Source organism: Talpa europaea (genome assembly GCF_964194135.1).
Source record: "Talpa europaea genome assembly, chromosome: 13".
NCBI classification, from domain to species: domain Eukaryota; kingdom Metazoa; phylum Chordata; class Mammalia; order Eulipotyphla; family Talpidae; genus Talpa; species Talpa europaea.
In genome coordinates, this window is record NC_140080.1 from 59,633,712 (window position 1) to 59,660,552 (window position 26,841).

General features: G+C 34.6%; 1 protein-coding gene across 1 annotated transcript in view; it reads right to left on the reverse strand.

The window, feature by feature from the left end:
- The window catches only part of ESCO1 (establishment of sister chromatid cohesion N-acetyltransferase 1), a gene marked incomplete at both ends in the record, with an annotated part of 38,033 nt that overhangs the window by 5,734 nt on the left and 5,458 nt on the right, over window positions 1-26,841 (reverse strand). The window contains 5 exons of the mRNA XM_084252099.1: window positions 1,418-1,561; window positions 4,380-4,469; window positions 19,176-19,307; window positions 25,123-25,234; window positions 25,827-25,887. Of these exons, the coding sequence (XP_084108225.1) occupies window positions 1,418-1,561; window positions 4,380-4,469; window positions 19,176-19,307; window positions 25,123-25,234; window positions 25,827-25,887 (539 nt within the window). The remainder of the gene's footprint in view (window positions 1-1,417; window positions 1,562-4,379; window positions 4,470-19,175; window positions 19,308-25,122; window positions 25,235-25,826; window positions 25,888-26,841) is intronic.

The window sequence follows — 26,841 nt, forward strand, 5'->3', positions numbered from 1 at the left end:
ATCTCTTTATCAAAAATAAGGTACTTTAAAAAAAACATATATCTCCTTTGCCAGTCTAGCTGCCAAATATGGTCAGGCTTCTGATGGTAAATGCTACAGAGCTTAGGACAAAACAATTAAGATTTAACAAAAACCAAGCAAACATTACACTGCTACCTTCTAGTCTAACATTGATACAAGTCACTTTTGGTACTAGGTAGATGAGCAATTAAAAAAACCAAGATTGCTTCTTGGCCTTTTGGCTAAGATCAAGTGTAAAAAAAACCCAAGGGTTTGTACTATTTAAAATTAATTAAATTTCAGTATGGCAAGTCTATAAATTAGTCACTTTATATCAAATTTAAATTCCCAAACTACCTTTATCAGCTATTATATCAATTTTATTATAAATAGCAAGACTCATAAAACTACAATTTCTTTTACTTTATTTTTTATAGATTTTACATCATTTTTCCTTTTTGTACAATGTATGCTTTCTCCTCTCAGGTGTAGCCCCTGTAAAAGTCCCACCACCAATTCACCTGTGCACCATCACCACAGTCCCTTGTGCTCTTTCCTCCCTTGTTTTGATTCCTCTCCTTTCCCCTCCCCTGCAGAAAGTCTCTGAGTTATAGCTGCTTGTTCATTTTGCATAAAATTACAATTTCTAAGTGAATATTTTTATTTTTAAAAGATTTATTTATTTATTTACACAAGCGCTGGGTACAGTCAGAAGCGCGGGAGGGTGAGAGAATTAAGTGACTATTTTTAAATTGTGGATTAATACATAGAAATTAATTCATCCTGACCTTTTCCTTTAAGATAGGACATTTTATGGTAAACATCTGCAGAGGTCAAGTCCAATGAGCAAGAATTCAGATGAAAACAGAATTCAAATGGGGTAAGCCTCAGAGTTTGATGAGAGGACTCCAGAAGAATTCCCACTGTTCTCTTAAAATGGTCTCTTACTAAATTACTTACTTAACATGAATATATCCCTTTTACTATAATTCTGGTTTTTTCTGTTTGTTATTTTTTTCAAGTCAATTCTTCATTCAGAGCTCAACCAAAGAGGTGGTGATCTATTCTAGGTGATCTATTTCTAGGCAAGGCAACTTTTTATAAAAAGACCAACTTTTAAATATTTCGAGTTTTGCAGTCTACCTGGCATCTATATGAAAACAGCCATAATTAATATGTAAATAAGTGGGCATATAAGTATTATAATAAAACTCTATTTACAAAACAGGCTTTTTCCCTCTGGGTAGTTTGCCAATCCTTGATTTATTCCACTGCTGAAACAACTACTTGTATTAGTATCCGACATGGAAACACTAAACAAAATTTAACATTACTCTTGATTTACAGAAATTTTATCTTACACACTGACTTGAGAAATACCAATCTACATATGAATACTCTTTTAGAAACCACTTACCCACTGGATATGTTCCGCAATTAGGCAGCCAACTACTTTTTTGTCGTTAGAAATAAAGAGAAGTGTTTTAGTTCTGGAATAGCACATTAGTGGAGCCTGCTGGAAACCTAAATCATTATCAACCATTTCTCTAATTTCATCAACCTGCCAAATAAAGAACAATATTCTTTTAACATTTTAAAAACACTGTGTGTGTATATACACTATACTATTGCAGTTCAGTAAGTTGAGTATATTATTTCAAGCAGGATATTCTCTAAAGAGATCATTTAAATAACTGTCTTTCAAGCCCTGTTGACTAATTTGCAAAATGAGGAAACTGGACAAAAATGTTAAATCCAGCAGATGAGGGAACAAAAGGAATGAAAGAGCCTAAAACAGGTAATAAGAATAGGGTTTAAGAATTGGAGAGAATTTACTAAAATTTTAGCTGGACAAGATACTTTTCTTCCCACGTCTTTATTAGCACTCTCATCAGTAAAATGGAAGGAGTAAAAAGAAAAGAAACACATGTTTTCTTATCAACCATTTATAGTCCTGTCATTATTCACTTTATGAATATTATCACATTTAAGTTCAACATCTGTTGGAGGCTTATTAACATATAGAAGAAAAAAAAATCAAAAGTTAATAACCTTGCCATGTCAGACACTGAATATTTAGAAAACCAAGGAAAAGGGACTTAATGTAAATATGGCATCAAACTCTGGTTCTTCTAGTTTACCTTCTAGAGCTGTGGTCAAGATCAAATGTAAGCTCAAACTTTTGTAGACATTCCAACATTAGTTCCTTCCCCAGAAAATAACATGCAAATATTCAATACAATAAACATTTATTTGTATCATTAAGTTTCAAATGCAAATAATCCCTCAGAAGGTTAAGTATTCATACCCATGGCAACCAGAATACCATGTAATCCATCCTTTATTCAGTGATGAAAACTCAAATGCTCCTAATCTCGGAACATTATCTCACAATACAACCTCCAACTTAGTTTCTAAGGCAAATGATTCACAATTTCCTAGATTTTAACTTTTAACCTATTAACTGGTTACTAGCCAGTAACATACTAAATAGTAAGTTACTAAGATTCTGCCCTGAGAAGCTAAAATAAGTAGCATTTACTGAAGATTTTTAATAAGAGATGTCTAGTTGCTACATATGGTGATTGTAGTAAAGTTTCCACTGAGCATTTCCAAATTATAATGAAATTCTGTAATTTCATTTTCATTTAGTCAATCACTAATCCAAAATTAATCTAACACGTGTTTGTTTTTGCTCAAGGATCAATGTTTCAAATACAAGATACGTGACATGTTTGTCATACTAGGCTTTGTCTATCCTGTCAGGCACGGGTAGCATGGGAGCGTATTTAGGTTTCTGGGACTGTCTGTCATATATACAGGGTGCGCATATATATATATATATATATATATATACATATATATATGTATATATATATATATATATATGAAAAGTACAGGACAAACCTTTATTTTACATAGAATGTTGTATGTATTTTCAAATAATGGGTTAAAAGTGTTTTCCTTTGTACTAATGTTGGCTACCAACATACCATAGCAGTGTGAGGACCACATTTATACAGAAGCAGACTGGATACTCTCATAATGTTTTGCAACAGCTAGAAGGAAATGTTCGCACAGTTTTTTTGTCTTTACATTTTTTTCTTTTTTTAATTTTCTTTTATATATTTTTTACATTATTTTTCATTTTTGCATAATGTATGCATTTTCATCCTGTACTCAGATGTGTGTTCTTATTTGATTCAATTGCACACAGGCCTTAGCCAGCTGTGTGACTATAATTCATCATCAGGAAATAGAAGTGCTGAAGTTCTCAGTCAGGGAAACCCAGGAGTATGTTCTTAAGAAGAGTATCAGTTTATCTGATAACTGAAAAACGCAAGTTGCAGAATTGTTTGTAGAATGTGATCTCATTTGTGCAAAAGCAATATGGGTGTGGCTAAATATGTATGTAGATAGCTTTATTTGTGGATTCACACATATGCAAATATATAGACCTAGATGTACATTCATTCAAATGTTTATATAGCATACATTCTATTTTATAATTAAAAACACACACACAAAAGTGTTTTCCTTTAACCTTCCTTTCATATCAAATATTCATACTTTTAAAGAGGTCCAACTGTTTACCTAAAAAAATACAATAATTTTCCTTCTTTCTAGATATTTTAGACACACATAGTATGTGTATAATTTAAGTTTTTCAGAGAACACTTGACCCATTTGGCTTCATATTATGAGGTACTGCTAAAAGAGCCTTTGCAGGCTGAAGAAAAAACATTATCAGTGTATCACTGGAAAATGTAATTAACATTATTTTAAAATATGTACTCCTGCAGTTACTGACTTTTAAGATTACTCTATAAAATGGTTCCAGACTTTACTATCTTTTGTTTATTTCTCTGACATCTCCAAGTATAGAATTCTTAAGTTGTACTAAAACCTGATTTATATAAATAAGAGGATTTTAAATTTTCTACATTATATTAATAAATCAAAATATATCTTTTCCCCCTCTTAATAGTATGAGATTAGGTAATATTTAATCAGGATTATAATGTCCCACTACAAGATCCCCTTCTAAATAAGCTCTGATTTTTATTAGAATGAAACTTTATATTTTTTAGATTAAATTTTCTAAATTATTGTGATTTAAATAGTAATTCTAATTTTGAAATCACATGGCATTATTCATTAACTGTATGCCTTCTATGCCTCAAATTATTAATAATGGACAGTAATCAATTTACTAAGAAATTATTTCACATATGCTATGTGCTACGCTAGTAGACACTAAGTTTAAACATAGTGTTTCCGTTGGGTTGTAGTCTTTCAATTCTTATTTTCAGAATTGGTGTTTAAACGTGCTATGAATTATATTATCTATTCTACATGAAATTTCACTGGAAATTTACCTTTTTCAGGGCATATTTTGGGTCTTCAGGAAGAACCATTATAATCCTGCCATCAGGATATTCAGCCAGAATTCTTTCTTTTTTCCAGCCCTAGATACAAAAATAAAAGAAGAATTTTATGTATCATATTTCATTCATCATATTCATGTACAAGAAGAAAAATACACAGAAAAACATGTTCATTAATGTTTAACTGTTAAGACATGATAAATCAGCTATTTTGTTAAGCATAAAATAGGTACAATGCAAGCAAATTTCTCTCTGATACTCTTTTAGAGATCTAATATCAGAAGAATATTTCTAGTTTATCCTTTCCCATTTTAAATTAATTTTGAAAATCACAAACCAAAAGCAAGCCCCCTAAAATCAGTGATTCCCAGAACCTAAAAGAACTCTCCCAGTTTCCTGATTTAAAAAAAATAAATAAATAAACTCTTAAATTTCTTTGGGACATGGTTACCTCCACAAACAAACACTCATGGTTTTATGTCTGGCATGCCAAAGACCTCCAGGAGGTATTAAATGAACTGATTTGCATGCAGTAGCCCAATATGTAAGGAATCGTTTTTATTCTTATTGATCACAACTATGAAAGTCACAAGAAGGAGACTATAAAAATATAACTACCTTCTAAGAATCTAATGGGGAAGGAGAGGCTACGTTGTGTGTATCTGAAGTTAAACATACTCAAAAAAAGAGAGGTAATAAACTCTTCTTCAGATCCACACTCGTGGTGATTAATGAGCAGAACCTGCATGAAAAACAAAACAAAACAAAAGCCACTTAAATCTAGTAAGATGGGACTGAACCAGAGGTTAAAACTAGGAGCTTTGAAGTTAAAATAAGTACAGAAGGAATGAGCTTAACTGGCTGTTTCATTTGTCTTACCCAACCAACTTTACATTAAAAGGTCTTTCAAGAAGCAATATGTACTTCTTTTAGAGGAAACCATCTTCTTTCTGAGACCTGTTTCTTTAAAGAATATGAAAGCTCATTGAAACCAAGAAAAATGAAATGAGAATGTTTTAATACTATGGCAAGAATGAAAGGTGGCTGATTTTCTTAAACCTGAGTAACTTTTCTGGGGGAAGAGCAGGATCTTAGGAACAAAAATTCCAATAACAAGAGCTTGGTACATGTAACAATTTGGATTAAATTATTTTAAATCGTAATTTTGTTTAAAAATAGAGTACCCAAAGAAAAAGTAAAATTCAGGGGATTACAGAATTATGACTGGTAAAGTGTTGTCAATTTTTGAAAAGATAGAAACAACATTAATAGGAGTCATTTCTTGCAGCAACTAAATCTGAATCATATCTAGACCTGAATATGGGTAAACATTTTTAAGGGGTATAAAAGATCTAATCTCTTTAAAAACAAATTTGTATTATTATGTTAGTTAGGGGAAAGCTTTTTAAAGAAATCTATTTTTATAAAAATGAAGAAATTTTCCTTTCAAAAATTAAACCTCAAATTCAGTAACTAGAAACTTATGTAGTCCCAACTTTTAAATTATACCAAATGAGTTGAATTATCTAAAGACAATTTGATGAACTATTTTCCTATTGTCTTTAAAAAATAGTAATACTGGTTTAATGTTATATTATACCAGAAGCTCTAGACATTTTTCTGCTTTCTAACTTTTTGGTACAAAACATTCTCCTGAAAGTACCTGAGATTTGCATATTCCTGCAGAACTCTTTATCATAATTGGATATGACATATCTTTATGTTTTAAATATGATTCTATTTGTTCATAAAAAGCAGGAATTGCAAAGGATACATCCATGATGACTGCATATTTTAGTGAAAACTTCCAAATAGTTCTGGAATAAGCATTCAGGATTTAAATTCCTGTTCTTCATTACCAGCTACATGGTCTTCAAATAACTGGAAATGTTTCCTGACCTAGTCTATATACAAAAAGGCTTTTGACACCCCTCCCACCGTTAGTTAAGAAGGTGTATATAAAATGATTCCTCAGAGTAGCCACTCTATAACTCTCAGAGACTCCCACCCTACTTTCAAACTGATATCAAGCTAAGATCAAAGCACTAGACTAAGAAAACACAAGATAATCAAGTCCTCAAAGTTAAACACGACAGTAAATTCAAATCTTTGACAAAGGAAACATGAAAGAACCAACTTGATGTCTGCAACATACTAGAGACATTGATATGCCTCAACTACAGTCAAATCTTTCCTAGAGTTAATTACCACACGATCCTCCTAATTTTAGAGAATTTAAAGATGTAGCCTATCTATTGCTTGAAATTTAGGAAGAAATTAGGGCATACACAATTTAGAGGAATAACCAAATAGCCACAGCTATTTTACATTAAGCTTTTACATTAAGAGAAGTATATAATTTGAGTTCTCACCTTTAGCACTAAAATGTTCCCTCTGCTAGCAAACAGTATTTTCCAAACCCTAAATTTTCTTAATTCAGCCATCTCGTTGCTGAAAAGCACAAAACTATATGCTCCTAATAGCAATCAATGATTGTTTTTTCTTTTTGTTACTTACTGTTACTGTTGTAGTTACTCTAAGCTTTAGAGTCTAAAGACTGGTAGAAGTTTCTCCTTTTTCCATTTAAAATAATAGAAAACATAATGTAATGGGCAATAGGATACACTGATATATACACACAAAACCATGAAAAGTCATCATTATAACCCAAATTTAAAATCTCAAAATAATCACTTTCATAAGAGACCGAATGAGAATACCTAGGAAATAATATCCTGAGAAATCAAACCATCAATCAATGATCTAAAATTATCAACAAATATTACAAGGGAAAAAAGTCATAGAGGGAGACTCTTCACATTAAAAGAGGCTAAGAGGGCCTCCCCGGTGGTGCAGCGGTTGAGCACTGGGTTGCGAGGCTGCTTGCAGCCTCTGCAGCACCGGTTCAATCCCCGGCCACAAGGCGAGGGTCCCACATGGCGCACAGACCTCTCCTGCCGCCCTCTGCTCCCTTCAGCAATGTACTTCGTCGGTCTGCCTGTTCTGTTCCCATTTCAGGCTCTGGTGAATTCTCTCACCCTCCCGCGCTTCTGACTGTACCCAGTGCTTGTATAAATAAATAAATAAATCTTTTTAAAAATAAATAAATAAAAAAGGCTAAGAGACGTAATAATTAATGTAAAATGTGGACTTTAATTTAAAAAATTAACAGTATCAAAATTATGAGATATTTAGTGGGCTTTTAAACACTGAGGGAACATCTGATAGTAAGGAATCAGTTGATTTTTTTAAAGGTATAGATAATTTCTTTAAGTCATTTTTGTTGGTACCAACAAAAGAGTAATCTTTACATCTTTTAGAAATACACAATTATCTACTAAAATGATGTTAGATCTAGGGCTCACTTCAAAATGACTGGCAAAGTTAAAGAAGACTTGATGAATTGGTAACTATTGAAGCGGGTGATGAAAACATGGGGATTATTTTGTGTATTTACTCAGGTACCATTTATTCAGAAGTGAAAAACTAAATGAAAAACTTATCTAGTCGCCTACCATGTGTACACACCATTGACTGATGTAGTATAGCATACGTAAAGGCCTCTTAAAAATCAGAAAAGGGGGCCTCCCTGGTGATGCAAGGGGTTAAGCACTGCACTGTGAAACAACCTGCAGTCTCTGCAGCACAATTTTGATCCCCTGGCCGGCCAGGGAGCAATTCACATGGTGCAGCAGACCTCTCCTGACTCACCTGCTGCTCCCCTCAGCAGTATATTTCACTCAGCCTGCCTGTTCTGTTCCCCACTGTCTCTGGTGAATCTTCTCACCCCCCCCCCCCGCATCTCTGGCCTGTACCCCAGCTCTTGTATGCATAAATAAATAAATCTTAAAAAAAAAAAAATCAGAAGAAGCTGTCTGCAGCCTCTGCAGCGCTGGTTTGATTCCCAGCCAGCCAGGGAGAGTCCCACATGGCACGGCAGACCTCTCCTATCGCACACACTGCTCCCCTCAGCAGTGTATTTCAGTCCTTCTGCCTGTTCTGCTCCCTGCTCAGTCTCTGGTAAATTCTCTCACCCTCCCACACCTTGGCCTGTACCCCAGTGCTTGTATAAATAAATAAATCTTTAAAAAATAAAAAATAAAAACCAGAAAAACCTAGATTCAAACCCAGATTCTAATTTGTCACTGATGATGCCTTGCCCGAATTACTTAACCTCTCTAAGCACCTGGTTTCCTCACCTATAAAATGGATATAACAACTGCAGCACAAAATTACCAAGAAGCTAGAAAATACTACCTAATATTAAGTACAGTGCCTAGCACAGTAATTTCACTCAATAATAGCTCCTATTACCATTAGGGTAACTAAACATTTTCTTAGACTTTTTAAATCTTTGATGCTTTCATTCCTTACAAGGTCTTTCACGACCCTGCGCCCACCTACCTTTTCTTTCTTTTTTTTAAGATAAATTTTTTAAAAGATTTATTTATTTATTTATACAAGCACTGGGTACAGTCAGAAGCGCGGGAGGGTGAGAGAATTCACCAGGGCCAGAGCGGAGAGCAGCACAGGCAGACTGACGAAGTACACTGCTAAGGGGAGCAGCGGGTGGCAGAAGAGCTCTGTGCACCATGTGGGACCCTCGCCTGGCGGCTGGGGATCGAACCCACGCTGCATAGGCTGCGGGCAGCTTTGCAACCCAGTGCTCAACCGCTGCACCACCGGGGAGGCCCCATACCCAAGTTTCTTAATCTCACTATTCTAGCCTTTGTTATCCTTGCTCTGTGCTCAGAGAGTACCCTATAACTCAAACACACACACACGGATTCTAGAGCAAACTTCATTACCTATTACCTCTGTAGACTTTAGAAAAAAATTTTTTTTCTTTCTGCCTACCCTCATTTATAAATGAACAGTAACTATGATTTGCTGACAGAATTAAGGAGTTTAATAAGTAAAATATTTAGATCAGCCTGATACACAGAAAACCTTAATATTTTCTATGATTTCATTTTCCTAGATGAAAAAAATAAATTTGTATTGATTTATTTAACCAAAGTCCTCTGGGAACTTAAAACTGAAATTCATCTGGGAATTTAAATTATGAAAATATTGTACAGTTGATACATGTTCAGTTATCAAGGCATGAAATGTTCTGGAAACAAAAATAAGCTAAGCCTTTAAAAACCAGAAACATAACAAGAATTATTCTCTTTTAAAAATAAGACATGTCCAAGCCAGATTCTCAGATTGCTTTATAAAGCTGTTAAGTTCTTGCTCTTTTTTTTCTTATTATTTTCTTTATAAACCACTTAACGCATAGTTAGATTAGTATTCAGAATGCTATCCAAGAAAAACAAATAAAACGGTAAATAAGAATTCAGACATCTTAGATAAGATTTGAATTCTGGGCTTCAAAAAGATGTGTAAACTTTTCCTGAAAAAACTTGTCTTTCTTTTTCTCTAAACATTTCTTCCTTGCATTTATGTGAGTTTGTTTCTCAAGTCACAGTCTGACAAAACATTCCAATAGCACAAAAAAATTGTTTCCTTCCAAAGATGTCTCCTTTCCTGATTGAAATCATCTATGAATCAACTACCTTTTCTAAGTACTCTGGACTTGGTATTGGCAATCTCTGCTGCTTGGCCCTCTGTTCTAGCATGTTTCTTTCCTTCAGTAGCATACACCAAAGTTTATGTAAATCTTCATTACTTCTGTTCCTTAATTGCTGACAGGCCCATGAAGTTCCAGATTCTACTTTCTCTTCTTCTCAATTATCTGGGTCATCAAAAAATTCTTCTAGTCCTTTCCTTGACAATGTGACATGAAGTAACCTGCACTAATTAAAAGATGTGATATTTGAATATTCTTAGGAACAAACCAGGAGAAAACTTTCAATCTGCTAGAAAGTACTTGAAGATATACTGGACCACAGCAATCTACTTTAAAGATAATGATGTTACAGCTGTAAAGCTGAAAAGTCAACACTCTGAAGGAGAAAAAGACAGTATTCCTAATAATACTGCTGAACGTCAAGGCACTAAAATTCCCAACCCTATGTACCTCTTGTTAAGAAAATACATGTCCTGGGCCTCCCCTGGTGGCGCAGTAGTTGAGTGCTGGGCTGCGAAGCTGCCCACAGCCTCTGTAGTGCCAGTTCGATCCCCGGCCACCGTCGAGGGTCCCACATGGCGCATAGACCTCTCCTGCCACCCGCTGCTCCCCTCAGCAGTGTATTTCATCAGTCTGCCTGTTCTGTTCCCCGCTCTGGCTCTGGTGAATTCTCTCACCCTCCTGCGCTTCTGACGTACCCAGTGCTTGTATAAATAAATAAATACATAAATACATAAATAAATAAATCTTAAAAAAAAGAAAAGAAAATACATGTCCTTATTATTTAAGTCACTGTTAGTGGGGTACTCTAATATTATGAATTTCCATTTGAAACAACTTTTTTCAATGACCCAATTCTCTCAATTACATCAGTTAAGAGAATGTTTACTATAATTGCAGTATAAAAAATCTGCTATTTTGAGAATAAAATTTCTCATAAGATATATTTGATCAATGTTTAAATAAATAAATTAAAAAGAAATATACTTGGGCCAAATTTAGAAAAATTAAACAAGAATAATTATGGAATTCTTTTCTGTCCCATCATGCCCAAATACTAAGGAATCTTTTTAAAAAAATTTTTTTAAAGATTTATTTATTTATGCCTACAAGAGCTAGGGTATGGGCCAGAGATGCAGGGGGTGAGAAGATTCACCAGAGACAGTGAGGAACAGAACAGGCAGACTGAGTGAAATACACTGCTGAGGGGAGCAGCAGGTGAGTCAGGAGAGGTCTGCTGCGCCATGTGGGTTGCTTCCTGGCCAGCCAGGGATCGAACTTGTGCTGCAGATGCTGCAGATTGCTTCATAGTGCAGTGCTTAACCCCTTGCATCACCAGGGAGGCCCCTCAAATACTAAGGAATCTTAATTATTTTTAAAAGATTTATTTATTTATGCATACAAGAACAGGAGTATAAGCCAGAGGGGTGGGGATGAGAGGGTTCACTAGAGAGAGTGGGGAGCAGAACAGGAAGATGTACTGATACACTGCAGAGGAGAGCAGCAGGTGAGACAGGAGAGGTCTGCTGCGCCATGTGGGTTAGCTCTGTGGCCTGCTTAATAGTGCTGTCTTTAACTCCTGCGCCACCAGGAGGCCCCACTTCCTGTTTAGTTTATATCTTCAACCTCTGTTGGAGAGGCACCTAATCTAAACTTCAAGACATTAAAAATGTAAATAGGTGGGAAAACTAACCAAAATTTCAATCCAATTAAATCCCTAATTAGATATGAGATCAGTTGCCTCAGAGAAGAAAGGGAAAGCTAAAGGAGGGTGCAGAAAGTACTGGGATACTTTTACACCCAATAAAAAGCATATAGGAAGACAATATTTTCAAGAGGTCACTATTGCCAAATTAATCTACAGATTCAACACAATCCCAGTCAAAAGCCCAGCAAGTAGCTTTTTGGATACTAATCCTAAAGTTTATATGAAGCGGCAAAAGATTCAGAATAGCCAACACAATACTGAAGGGGAAGGAAAAGTCAGAGGACTGATATTTCCTGAGATCAAGGTTTATTCTTAAGCAACAATAATCAAAATAATGTGATGTTGACAAAAGAAAAAACATCAATGGAATCAGACAGAAAGTCCAGAAATAGATACACATAAATATAGTTAACTGAGCTTTCACAAATGTACAAGAGCAATACAATGGAGACAAGACAATCTTTTCAGCAAATGGTGATAGAATTGGATATCCATCCCCTTGCAAAAAACAAGGACCTAGACACAAACCTTAATAATCTTCATAAAAATGCACTCAAAATAGATCAGAGTCCTAAATGTAAAATAGAAAACTATAGTATTCCTAAAACACAGGAGAAATTCCAGATGATCCTGAGTATGGCAATGACTTTTTGGATGTAACATCAAAGGAATAATCCATGAAAGACTTGATAAGGCATACTTCATTAAAATTAAAACTTCTGCTCTGTAAAAGATACTGTCAATAGTATGAGAAGACAAACCGGACTGTGAGAATAATTTATAAATCATTATCTAATAAAGGGCTATTACCTAAGGTATGCAACAGTAAGAAATAAATAAATAAATCTCAACAGTAAGAAAACAACCCAATAAAAAAGTAAGTCAGAGACTTAAATAGACACCTCACTGAAGAGATAAAGGTGACAAAAAGAATATGAAAAGATACTACATAAAAATAAGGAAATGCAAATTGAAACAGCAATTAGATACTACTACACAACTATACACAACCATCAGGAATGGCCAAAACCAAAAACAATGATAATAGCAAATGTTGGCAATGATGTGGAGCAAGAGGAAATTTCATTCGTTGTTAATGGAAATGCAAAATGGTGCAACCACTTTGGAAAACAGCTTACCAGTTTCTTACAAAATGAAGCATAATCTTAAGCATACAATTTAGCATTCATATTTCTTGGTACTTACAAAAAAGGAGTTGAAAACTTGTGTCCACACAAAAAAAAACCTGCACATGGATGTTTATAGTAGCTTTATTCATAATTGCCAGAACTTGGACACAACCAAGATGTTTTCAGTAAGTGAATGGATAAATAAAACTGTGTGACATCAAACAATGGAATATTATTCAGCACTAAAAAGAAACAAACTATTACATCATGAAAAGACATGGAGTAACTTTCAATGAATTATTACTGTGTGAAAAAAGTCAGAGTACAAAGGCTACATATTGTATGATTGTAACTAATGATATATGGCATTATATGTATTTTTTTCTGAACACTTACTTTTACGTAGAAGAACTGGGGTGTAGACCAGAAATGTAGGGGGTGAGAGGATTCACCAGAGACAGAGTGGGAAGCAGAGGGCAAGAGAGGAAGGCTCTGCTGAGCCATATATGGGTTATCTCCGGGGCTGGGGATCAAACCCAAGCCATCACAGTGGGCTTGATTTAACCCCTAAGCCACCAGGGATGCCCCAATATATGGCATTTTAGAAAAGGCAAAAGGGGGGCCTCCCTGGTGGCACAAGGGGTTAAGCACCAAACTATGAAGCAATCCGCAGCCTCTACAGTACCAGTTTGATTCCCAGGCCGGCCAGGGAGCAACCCACATGGTGCAGCAGACCTCTCCTGACTCACCCGCTGCTCCCCTCAGCATTGTATTTTGGTCAATCTGCCTGTTCTGTTCCCCACTCTCTCTGGTGAATCCTCTCACCCCCCACATCTCTGGCCTGTACCCCAGCTCTTGTATGCATAAATCAATCAATCTTTAAAAAAAATTTAAAAAAAAAAAAAGAAAAGGCAAAAGTATGAAGATAGTAACAAAAGATCATTGGTTGCAAGGGGCTAGGGGAAAGGAGGGATGTCTAGGAACAAAACAGAATTTGGGGGCAGTGAAATCACTCTATATGATATTACAATGGTGAGACATGTCAGACATTTGTCTAAACCACGGAATGTACAACACCAAGAGTGACCCTTACTATAGAATATGGAGTTTGGGTGATAATGATGTGTTGATGTAGGTTTGTCAATTTTAACATATATACCACTCTGGTGTTGGATTAAAGCATATGTGGGTGGGCCTCCCTGGTGGCGCAGCGGTTGAGCGCTGGGCTGCGAAGCTGCCCGCAGCCTCTGCAGCACTGGTTCGATCCCCCCACCGGCAAGGGGCCCACATGGAGCGCAGACCTCTCCTGCCGCGCCCACTGCTCTCCTCAGCAGTGTACTTCTTCAATCTGCCTCTTCTGCTCCCCACTCTGGCTTTGGTGAATTCTCTCACCCTCCCACGCTTCTGACTGTACCCAGTGCTTGTATAAATAAATAAATCTTTAAAAATAAAAAAAGCATATGTAGGAGCAGTGGGTATATAACGCTCTATATTGTCTGCTCGATTTAGCTATGAACATAAAACTCTAAAAACATCTATTTAAAAAAAAATTAAGGCCTCCCTGGTGGCCTAAGGATTAAGTCTCAGAACTATCACAGCTATGGCCTGAGTTTGATCCCTGGCCAGGGAACTAACCCACATATGGTACAGCAGACCTCTCCTGTCTCTCCTGCTGTTCCCCTTAGCAGTGTATTTCAGTAGATTTGCCTGTTCCGCTCCCCACTCTATTTCTGGTAAGTCCTCTCACCCCCTGCACCTCTGGCCTACACCCCAGTTCTTCTATGCAAAATAAATACAATTTATTTTTTAATTAATATTTTATTTTATATAATTCTTACATCATTTTTCATTTTTGCACAATGTATGAATTTTCATTTTGGTTATATACCCCATACAATTGCACCCCCCCTTATTTTGACCCTACTTCTTCCTCGCCCCTTCCCTCCCAGCTGTCAAGAAAAAAATTAATGAGACCACAGACAGAAACAAAAAATTACAACCCAAAATCAAGTCAAGAGGGAAAAGGAAAAGGCCCAATGATGATGAGCCAGATGCTTGAAAAAGTGGAAGAGAACTTCAAAACTGCTATTATAAATGTCAAAAATTTAAAGAATGAAATGAACAAACTGTGAAAAGAAGAATTTCATAAAGAAATCAAAACTCTCAAAGATGTACACCCTGTGATAGAAGAATTAGAAGCATTACTTTCATATGCAGAGGAAAATATATCCTACAAAAAATTTATTAAGCAAACTGAAGAAAACTACTAGCAGAAAATGATCTATAATATCCTCATATCTTACTAAGAAAAAGATTAAAATTACTTTGACCTTTTCTAAATGAAGATTAAATCAATCTAGAGCTTTAATTCAATCAGGTATATAATTCTAGATACAAATCTAGTTAATAAACCCCTGATTACCTCACTGAATTCAAATTTGGGCTGCTAACCTATTTTGAAGTTGTTTTATTTTGTACATATTTATACACAATATATTCCATCTCCCTCAAAATATATTTATATAGTTAATCCTTGAACAACAGGGGTCTGAAGTGCATGGGTCGAGATATGCAAATCTTCTACTAAAAGATGGCACAAATATATGGCATCAATCAAGTACAGTACTGGAAATTATTTTCTCCTATGACTTTCTTAGTAATTTTTCTCTAGCTTATTTTACTGTAAAAATGTTGTTTGTAACACACATAAGACACAAAATAAGTTTTCACTGACTATGTTACTGTAAGGATCCTGGTCAACAGCATGTTATTAATTACATTTTGGGGGGCACAAGGGGTTAAGTAAGCACCGCACTATGAAGTAATCCGCAGCCTCTGCAGCACAAGTTCGATCCCTGGCTGGCCAGGGAGCAACCCACATGGTGAGACAGACCTCTCCTATCTCACCTGCTGCTCCCCTCAGCAGTATATTTCAGTTAGTCAGCCTGTTCTGTTCCCCACTCTGTCTCTGGTGAATCCTCTCACCCTCCACATCTCTGGCCTGTACCCCAGCTCTTGTATGCATAAATAAATCTCTTTAAAAAAAATTACATTTTAGGGGAGTCAAAAGTCATACATGAATTTTTGACTGTGCGGGAGTTCAGTACCCTTAAACACAAAATTGTTCAAGGGTACAGTATACTAGCAATTCACTCAATTTATACTATTAAAGACCGAACTGTTTTTCCCTAATCTTCAAAAAAACACAAAAAATATACAGAAGTAAATTCATGTTTTCAAATTGCACAAAAAGGTTAAGCAAGAGTTATTAGATCATGTTTCCCTGACTCAGCTGTCTTAGATAACATAAATGGTCTATATCTACATTAATATGATAGGCAGCCTCTAGCAAGCAAACATGGAACTCTCAACCACTGGGTGGTGTAACTGAGAATATTTTCAGTTTCATATGGTTTACTGCTACTACACTAGGACACTACTGGGATCTGTCAAACCTTTCCCCAAGTTTCTCTTGTCAATTATTTCCCTGGTTCCACCAATGCCAAAGTAATTCAGCACACTACACATACCTCATACATGTACTATCCCCATATGCTACTGAGATATTATTTCTCTCTCTACATTTAACCCACATATTATTCCAACATTATTTAAATTTAATGCTTACAATGCTCAAAACTCTTCAACATCTAAAACAAAATAAGTTGAAATGTCATTCAAAATCAAAATATCAAAATCTATTTTTCTAGTCTTATTACCTATAAAAAATGATTCTGTAAAAAAAGGGCCTCATTATTCCCCAAAAAGATAAGCTTTTTTTTTTTAAGATAAGCTTTCTGACGGTTTAGTTATAAGTATGCTATCAAAGATGGCCTGATGTCCATTTTAAAAAAATCAAATCTAACTTCCTCTACCAAAGTAACTATCACTTCTAAACTGCAAAGCTTAATCATGATTTTAATTTAAATAATTAGTAGTGACTTGCTGCTTTAATATTTACTTAAATCTTTTGTTCTCACCATTTTTTTCAGGCTTTGTTTCTAAACTTGAATGCAAGGGCATACAGATCATAGACCCTGAAAGCAGGACCCTCAGTAGAGCTATAATAATTTCCCCCCTTTCACTCAGATGGTAATTAACTGAAAGGAGACAAGGAAGAAGAAAAATGATTAAATGAGGGGGCTCAAAGAAAGAAAAAAGAGAGTACTATCACTGAACCCTACCCAAAACTAAAGAAGACAGAAACCCTTTTAGTCAACCAAAAATAGGTTCTGTGGGCATTAATTTATATTGGTATACAACTTACACTAAGTTATATAACTATTATTTTAATTTTCTGAAAACAAGGCTTTTGTCATTTTCAATTGTCATAGAGTACTACACCAAGTCTAAGGCAAAATTTTTACCCTAAGGAAAAGCTATGTATTTTCTGAAAAATGTTTGATTAAACTTTAAAAAGTAAAAATTATTCTAATTTACTCTATTTTTATAGTGATAAGTAGAACAAATTATCTCTAGTACCTGAACATTATCTTTTTAAAATGAATTAACACCAAAGAACCAAATGAGTTCTTTTCTCTGAGCATCTCTCCAAGAAACATACACAAAGATTAAATTGGCATTTAAAAAGATTAGATGTTTTTGTCAAACAATTACGAGACCTTAATGTCTATACAGAGCACAATACTAGCTCAACATCACAACCCAAAATCCAGTTGTGATTCTAGCAGAACACCTTTAATATAGTTATGGTCTCATCCTCGTTCCTAGACTGGAAAAAAAAAAAAAAAATGCTACAATGTTTTGAAGGAGTTTCTACTTTAGATTCTATAGATTCCTAAATCTGAAAACAACAGAATATTGACCTTAATGTTAGCAAAAGATGGCCAACTGCTAAACTCAATTCCTTCTCTTGAATGTCTTTCAAAAATAAAATAACCCATAGCTCTGTCCCATCAAGGGGTGTGAGTGTAGGAAGGTTGCTAGGGACCAGAATCAATCTTCCTTAAGTTGCCACACACTGCTTTACAGTTTGCAAGAGTCAGAATTTGTTTAGAAGGTGATGACGTCACTTTGCACCATAAACCAATTTCCTTTGGTACTATGAAGAACAGAGTACATTTCTCCTAATTGAAGTCTTCACTAATACTCTTAGATATTAATAACTTTCCTAAAAAGTGAAGAATTGAGTCTTTTAAATCTAATTCTTTAATTTTTAGGAAATCAAATTATTATAACAATAATGTAAACCAAGCAGAAATCATTAAAATTAATTTTACCAGATTAATGTATGTATGTAAAATAAATATTTTTGTCATAAATTCTAAGGATCTTAATATATTCAAAATGGAAAAGTAAAACTTCATATGATAAATCAATATCTAGTTATAGATATTCTATCTACACACCTTATTATATTTTAACTTACTTAAACAGTTGGCGGGGGGAGGGTGGAAAAAGCAAATAGAATAAGGAATATAAAAGATAACCACAGTAGGAAAGCAAAAAAATGCCCCACTTATCTGGTAGAAATAACTGGATAAATGAAAACAATGAATAAGAACCCTTCAACCAATGGCTGAATTGAACTGAAACCAAGAAAAATCTTTAAAATTCCAACATTTGGAGGCTATATATAAAAGTCTATATGACATGAATTGGTGATCTCAGTTCAGATATCCTGGAGGTCTTATTAATGTGAGTGTACAGTACTGAAGGTAACATGTATAGAATAAAAATAGATTTATTCCATTTCAGATATGGGTAAACAGCAATTATATTAAATTACCATTTTCACAAGATATCTGAAATGGTTCAAAATTATTTAAAATTTTGCTATTTCCAGAAACAAATATATTAAATACCCATTTGCCTCAAATGCACATGCATTTAAAATATATATACTAAAACATATTTACTTTGTGGGATTTTTCTTTTTAGTATATTATAAATTAAGGTCTTAACCTTCACGAATTTGTCCTTTTTAATTTTATTAAAAACTCTCATGATAGCAGAGAGAAGATAAATTCCCAAATCATCTTTTTGAATTAAAAGCTGTACCAAGCTATATGAATAGTAAAACAGGCTAATCAAAAGCTAAAAATTATTAAGATCAAAGGAATTTTAAAAATATTTGAGTTGAATAGCATTATTTGTTAGATGAGGTACAAGAATTTTTTTTTTTCATTAACTTTAAAAAATCCCACAGCATAAATCAGCCAGAATAAATTAGCTGGCTTTTTATGTTTGATATTGTTTTGGAATAAGCCATCATATATATATACTCCAAGGGTTTTGTATATATTATCGTTTCCTAAAAACAACTTCTTCGGTGACTTAGCTTTGGCAATTCATCTCATAGATTCTGACCTAATTAGTTGATTCTGCATTTTAAAGTCATGAATTCCACTTACCACATATTTTACAGCACTAATAAACTGGTTGTGGAAGAGCAGATGCTGTGTTTCATCTTCTGGATTTGAAGCTGTGTAAAGCATACCACAAACATTGCAGGAAACTGCTCCAAATCTTTTTTGTCCTGCATCCTATTTACAAAATACAAACAAACATTTTTTTTTCCTCCCAAAGAATAATCCTAGAACATTGGCTTCTAAAGCTATAATGTAAACATAAAGCAACATGTTTAACCTATAATAGTTAATGTTGATTACAAAAATTAAGATGTTAATCTTTAAAGTCTGTGTGTAATTTTACTAACTGTTCCCATTATAGCAATATGATCACTCACTCCATAGCATTTATAAGTGATTGCACCATTACGGCTCTACTCCACAGCATTTAATAACCATTGAAATGAAACATCCATAACACAACAATTTTGGTCCTAAAGCCACAAATAGCAAGTACCTTATAAATGAGAATACATAATTTATATATGTAATAATTATACTGCTGAAGTTTAGAGGAAATAGTGTTTTATAGACTTAAAAAAATCAAGTATGTTCTCTTTGTTTTGTTCTAGTTTACAGATATTAAAAAGAATATTTTGATATCACCAGAAACTTTTTCTATTACCTTTATATTAAATAAATACATAAAGACTGGCTACACCTACACTACAACAGTTATGCTATAGTGAGTGCTTACAAAATGTTTTCTATTCTCCTATTCAACAAGAGAATTTCTGCTATATGGTCTAATTTTAATAAACTACTCAAAAGGTATAATCCCTTTAATAAATTTCAACTGATTATTGAAAAAAATAGAACCTAACAGTCTACCTTAGAACTATGCTCAAATAGCAAAGAGAAATTAACTGATAATTGTATGCAAAATTAAAGGGAAGTTCATTCCAAAAGATTCAAATTTTGGACAAAGTGTTGCCTAAAATTTATTTTTTTTAAATTCTGTAATTGTGAAAAATATACATAATAGTTAACATTTAAGCTCTTAAGTACAAAGTTCAGTAGTGTTAAGTACATTCACACTGTTGAGCAACCAACCTCCAGAATCCTTTTCATTTTACAAAATCGAAATTTTATACCCCTTAAACAAGCAGTTACTATATTGGACAATGCATCTTTAGATCCTAACTGTCTAATCCTATTTCACTGTCATACTGCTTTAACCATTCTGTTTCCTCTCTCTAAAAAAGTGACTATGCTATGTACCTCACAGAAGTGGAATTATCTAGTATCTGTCTTTTCTGTGACCTGCTTATTTCACTTAGCATAATGGCCTCAAGGTTCATCCATGCTATAGCATGTGTCATAATCTCTCTCCTTTTTAAGGCTGAATAGTATTCCACTGCATATATAGAGACCATGTTTATCCATCTGTCAATGGACACTGTTACCATCACCTTTTGGCTATTATGAGTAACAAATATCAATATACAAACACTTCTTCAAGCAGGCAATTTTTATAGTAATGAACACACATTTCTCTGCCTGTTTCCTCACTGGTAAATAGGAAATAATTGTGGAGCACATGGAATAGCACATTCAAAAAATATAGCTCTGAGAATTCAAATGTTAAGATACTTCAGAATACATTAAATTAATGACTAAAGTTGTAACAGCAGTAGCACCTTAAATTTCTAATGATTTATCCTATACACATACACAAACAAACACACACACACACACAAACCCAAATGAACAGTATCAATTTTTATTATTTGGCTTTATTAATACTAGATTATACAGTATCAGCCTTAATTCTACATTTACAATATTTCATAATTTTTTAGTGCTATTTTTAAAGGGTTAAAGAAGTTGTACAACACTTTCACATTAATGCAATAAGGTCTGCTAGAAAGCTGATGCAAAAACATTTGAATTGTATAGTAATTCAAGCTAACATGCACCAATATGTATGTCTTTGTGTAAATCCTGGACTATTGGTCTATGAAGAAATACTCCGGGAATGGTTTTGTGTCCCAAAAAATGTATGTTTCTTAATCCTTTCTGAATAAACCCTAAGGTTAATAAAGATAACTGTTTCTCCCTAAACAAACAAACAATACAAAGTATAGCTGCTATCACAATCATTGCCATCATCAATTCTTGCCCAGCACTACCCAACAGAAAAGTGATTCAAAATATTAAATTTTTTAAAGCTGTGTCAAAGAACAAAAGCAAGCAGGTGAAATTAATTTTGAAAGTTTATTACAATATTTAACAAAATGTATCCTAAATATTGTAATTTCAACATGTATTAGATACAAAATAAAACTTAGTGATGTTACCTTCTTTTTGTACTAGTGAAATGTAGTATATGTTTATACTTAGAGCATATCTAGTCTACAAAATTGTATTTCAAGAGCGCAACAGCAAAAAGTGGCTACCACATTGGACAATGCATCTGTATTTTTTTAAAAAGATTTATTTATTTATGCATACAAGAACTGGGGCACTGGCCAGAGATGTGGGGGGTGAGAGGATTCACCAGAGATAGAGTGGGGAACATAAAAGGCAGACTGACTGAAATACACTGCTAAGGGGAGCAGCGGGAGAGACAGGAGAGGTCTGCTATGCCAGGTGGGTAGCTCCCTGGCTGGCTGGGGATGGACTGGGGATTGAACTTGTGCTGCAGAGGCTGCAGATAGCTTCACAGTGTAGTGCTTAACCCCTTGCACCACCAGGGAGGCCCAGCATCTTCAGATTCTAATTGACTAATTCTAGTTCACTGTCATACTTATTTAACAACAAAAACATCACTAAAAGTAACGAAACAGCGCTTACAAAAATTCTAGACAACCCTTCTCAAAAATTTCTAGATATTTATTGTATAATTATCCTCCATATTTAAGTTACAATCAACCATTCAGTCCCAAAAAGTCTATTAATTATGTTGGGTGAAACTATATTAAATATCATTATTATTTTGAGTACCTTCATCTTTCAATATTATGCTTGTTTGCTCCAATAAATTTATAATCAAAATGGCTCACTCTCTTTTCCACTTTGTCACAAACTGCACGTACTAATTTCTATTTCAAATTAACTACTGGTTTAACTGTTAAAAGAAATAGAAGAAGACACAAAGAAATGGAGAGACATCCCCTGCTCATGGATTGGAAGAATAAACATTATTAAAATGGCCATCCTTCCAAAAGCAATATACAGATTCAATGCTATTCCAATCAACATTCCAATGTCATTCTTCAAAGAAATAGAACAATTATTGATGAAATTCATATGGAATCACAAAAAACCCCGAATAGCCAAAGCTCTCCTGAAAAAAAAAGAAGGGAATGGAGGCATCAGACTCCCAGACTTCAAACTATACTACAAAGCCATAATCATCAAAACTGCATGGTATTGGAACAAGAACAGACATACAGACCAATGGAATCGAATAGAAAATCCAGAAATAAACCCACAGATTTATGGTCAACTAATCTTTGACAAAGGAGCAAAGAATATGCATTGGAGCAAAGAAAGTTTGTTCAATAAATGGTGCTGGGAAAACTGGGTCGCTACATGCAAAAGAATGAAGCTTGACCACCACCTCACACCATACACAAAAATCAACTCAAAATGGATTAAAGAACTAGACATAAGACCTGAAACCATAAAATATATAGAAGGAAATATAGGCGAAACACTACGTGATTTGCACATCAAAGACATCTTCACAGACACATCACCCAAAGCAGTGATAGTGAAGGCAAAGATAAACAGCTGGGACTACATCAAATTAAAGAGCTTTTGCACAGCAAAAGAGACAATAACAAAAACAAAGAGAAACCCCACCAACTGGGAGAACATTTTTGCACCCAACACTAATGATAAAGGACTGATCACAAAAATCTGCAAAGAGCTGATGAGACTCAACAACAACAAAGAAAATAATCCAGTCAAAAAATGGGCAGAAGAGCTTAAAAGAAACTTCTCTGAAGAGGAAATGCAAATGGCCAACAGGCATATGAAAAAATGTTCAACATCACTTGTCATCAGGGAAATGCAAATCAAAACTACCATGAGATACCATCTTACAGCAGTGAGAATGGCACATATTAAAAAAACTAGCAACAACAAATGTTGGCGAGGGTGTGGAGAAAAAGGAACTCTTCTGCACTGTTGGTGGGAGTGCAAACTGGTCCAACCACTGTGGAAAGCTGTGTGGAGATTTCTGGACCTACTAAACATAGAGCTTCCATATGATCCAGCAATTCCACTCCTAGGTATTTACCCAAAGGACACAGAAACATCAATTCCAAAGAACACCTGCACCCATATGTTTATAGCAGCACTGTTTACAATAGCTCAGCTTTGGAAACAACCCAAATGCCCAAAAATAGATGACTGGATCAAGAAGATGTGGTACATATATACCATGGAATATTACTCAGCATTCAAAAAAGATAAACACATGCAATTTGCTGCAACATGGATGGCGCTGGAAGGGATCATGCTCAGCGAAATAAGCCAAAAAGAAAAAGAAAAATACCGGATGGTCTCACTCATAGCAGGAATCTAGAAAACTTAAATAAGGGACCAGGAAAATGAATAACTATAAGAAAGTGAAAATCAAAATCAACAAACAACTATGAACCAGAGACACTTTTAGGGGGGCGGGGGCGGGAGGGGAGGGATTGGGGTCAGAATGGGGGGCTGCAATTGTATGGGGAATATAACAATAAAATTTATAAAAAAAAAAAAAAACAAATTAACTACTGGTTTATCTTTCTGTAAAATATGTTTTTAAGTGCCTCACTGGTGGCCTAATGGTTAAATCTCAGCTCATCACTATGGCCTGCATTCCAACCCCAGCCAGGGAGTTAAACCACAAATGGCACAGTAGACATCTTCTGTCGCCTGCTGCTCCCCTTAGCAGTATATTTCAGTAAGTCTGCCTGATCTGCTCCCCACTCTGTCTCTGGTGAGACCGCTCACCACCCACACCTCTGACCTATACCCTAGTTCTTCTACACAAAAAAATATATTTTTTAAAAATTGTAACACATACTAAAACACAGATACTTAAAATAAGTAAGCTCCACAGAAACTTAAAATCTAGAAAACTCCCTATTATGTTAATAATTAAACCAGCTAGGGGCCTTCCTGCTGGCCCAACGGGTTAAGGCTCAGCACTATGAAGCTATTCACAGCCACTGCAAGAGTTTGATCCCCAGCCAAGGAGTTACCTACATGATGCAGATCTCTCCTGTCTCGCCCCCTGCTCCCCTCAGCAGTATATTTCAATCAGTCTGCCTGTTCTGCTCCCCACTCTGTCTCTGGTGAATTTTCTCATCAACCCCTCCACACCTCTGGCCTGCACCCCAGCTGTTGTATGCATAAACAAACAAAAATCTTTAAGAAAAGAAATTAGGGGCCTTCCTGGTGGAGCAAAGGGTTAAGACGCAACTTATTAAGCTATCTGCAGTCACTGCAGCACTAGATTGATCCCCAGCCAGGGAGCTATCCACATGGCATAGCAGACCTCTCCTGACTCGCCTGTTGCTCCCCTCAGCATTGTATTTCAGTAGATCTGTCTGTGCTGTCCCCATTCTGTCTCTGGTGAACCCTCTCAACCCCGCCACCTCTGGCCTATACTCCAGTTCTTGTATGCATAAATAAATAAACCTTTAAAAAAAAAATTAAACCAACTAGTAAATGAAAGAAATGATCAAATACATTTAAGAAAATAACAACTGAGGCATAAAGTACTGATCTGTTGTAAATAAAACTAAAAATACAGAAATTTGAATTTTTATTATTTGCTACAGTACATACTTGACTAGGGGAGTTGGAGTAGGGGCTAGAGGAGTAAAAACAGCAATGATAGCAGGAATATTTTTATATTTTTATAATGAAAATGTATGGTGTCAAAAGGCTCTTTGCAGAAATAAGATACATAAAACACTTTACCAAGGTCAAGTTTTATACTTACTATGATCAACTGTTTTTCATCAGCTTTCTCTGCTTCTTTTAGTTTCAAGTCCTTTGGAATTGCTATCTCCAAGTGAGAATTACACTTAGGCCAAGAATTATCTGATGTCTCTCTTTAAAGGAAAAACAAAACAAAAACTATTAAATGTTATAGATCCTTCACATCTAGAAGGAAAAAAACTAATTTATATATGTGTCTATATAAAACTGACAAATTTCAACTCCAAAGTGGAAAAAAGAAAATTTTGAAAATCAAGGGAGGGGAACCCAAGAAAACTAATTTTCAACCGAAAAACAAAAACTATTAACACTGGCTATATTCTGAATAATTTTTAAGTTTTATAATTTTAGCTATCCAGCTTGCCTTAAATACTGTTTTCAGTAATCTGCAAGGCAAAATGAGACATTTTATTTCATTCTGACGTTACAACAAAACAAGAAGCTTTTAATCTACTAAAACTACTTTTATATGTTGATAATACTTGGTATTTTCAGGAATATGAGGAAAACAGCCTTCTCGCACACTTGCTGGAAGCATAAAAAAACACAACACCTTCAGACAGAAATTGGACAATATAGGTTAAACAGTAAATATTAAGTAGACAAAGACGTATGTCTATAAAGTGGAGAAGAGTTCATCCAATGCAAAACTTAAAGGTATAAAATCATTTAGTTCTCATATTTCTACTTTTATTAATACCTTACCTGTTATCACTGGACTTAGATGTTTGGTTATGGAGTATGTTCTGATGTTTGGGAGCTGAACCTGTAATTTAATCAAGAAGGTGAGTTATATACTTAAGCTTTGAACTAGCTCTTCATCTAATGATTGAAAATTATTATACAGGAAGGAGAAAATAATTCAATGCATTGTTTTAATTTAAATAAACAGCATTTAATAATTTTAGAGCCCTTCCTAGAAACTACCCTTCAGAGAAAAGGCTTTATACATTCCTAAAGAGATCTAATGGTAGCTTAACAGTTTGCCTCTAGTTTCACCAATAATTAGTAGCCCTGAACAAAAAAGGAAATTGTTTAAATATTTTTATACTAATATAATCTCAAAATGAAAACATTTCTTGATATTCAAAATAAAGTAGAGTCTCTGGAGTTTCAATCACATTAATAATCAATGCATTTTATTTTACAATAAACAAGTGCATTTCTCTGTATCAGACTGTACCTGTGCCCAATTAAGAGGAAAAGTTAATACATGTAATGGAAACAATTATCTGGCCTCAATACTTTGTTTCATGTATACTTTTCCTTTAGCAGAGAGAAAACAACAAGAATTAGGAATTCTTTTCTATATCCCCTTGAGCTACATCTGATATACCCCCATGTAACATGTTTACAACATATATTGTCAAATATTCTTCACTAGATTACAAAGCTCAATTTTTGCATGGTGTAAGTAGACAAATACAGCATTTATTAAGTCCTTAATTCAAAGACAGAATCACTAAGATGGAAAATTGAGTAAGTGAGGTTTACAGATAAGAAATTAAAATAGGAAAGCAGTCATTTATACTTGAGAAATAAGCTGCCACCATTAACTTAGGCGATTCATTAAGTAACACTTTTCTAGAGAGTAAGTCAGAAATAAAATTAAAGACTAAAAACAAAAAAACTGGTAGGGAGTCAAAGAATCATACTTAGGTACTTTAAAACAAATCAACAGAGGCAATATGATGATCACGATAATCACACATTTGAAAAA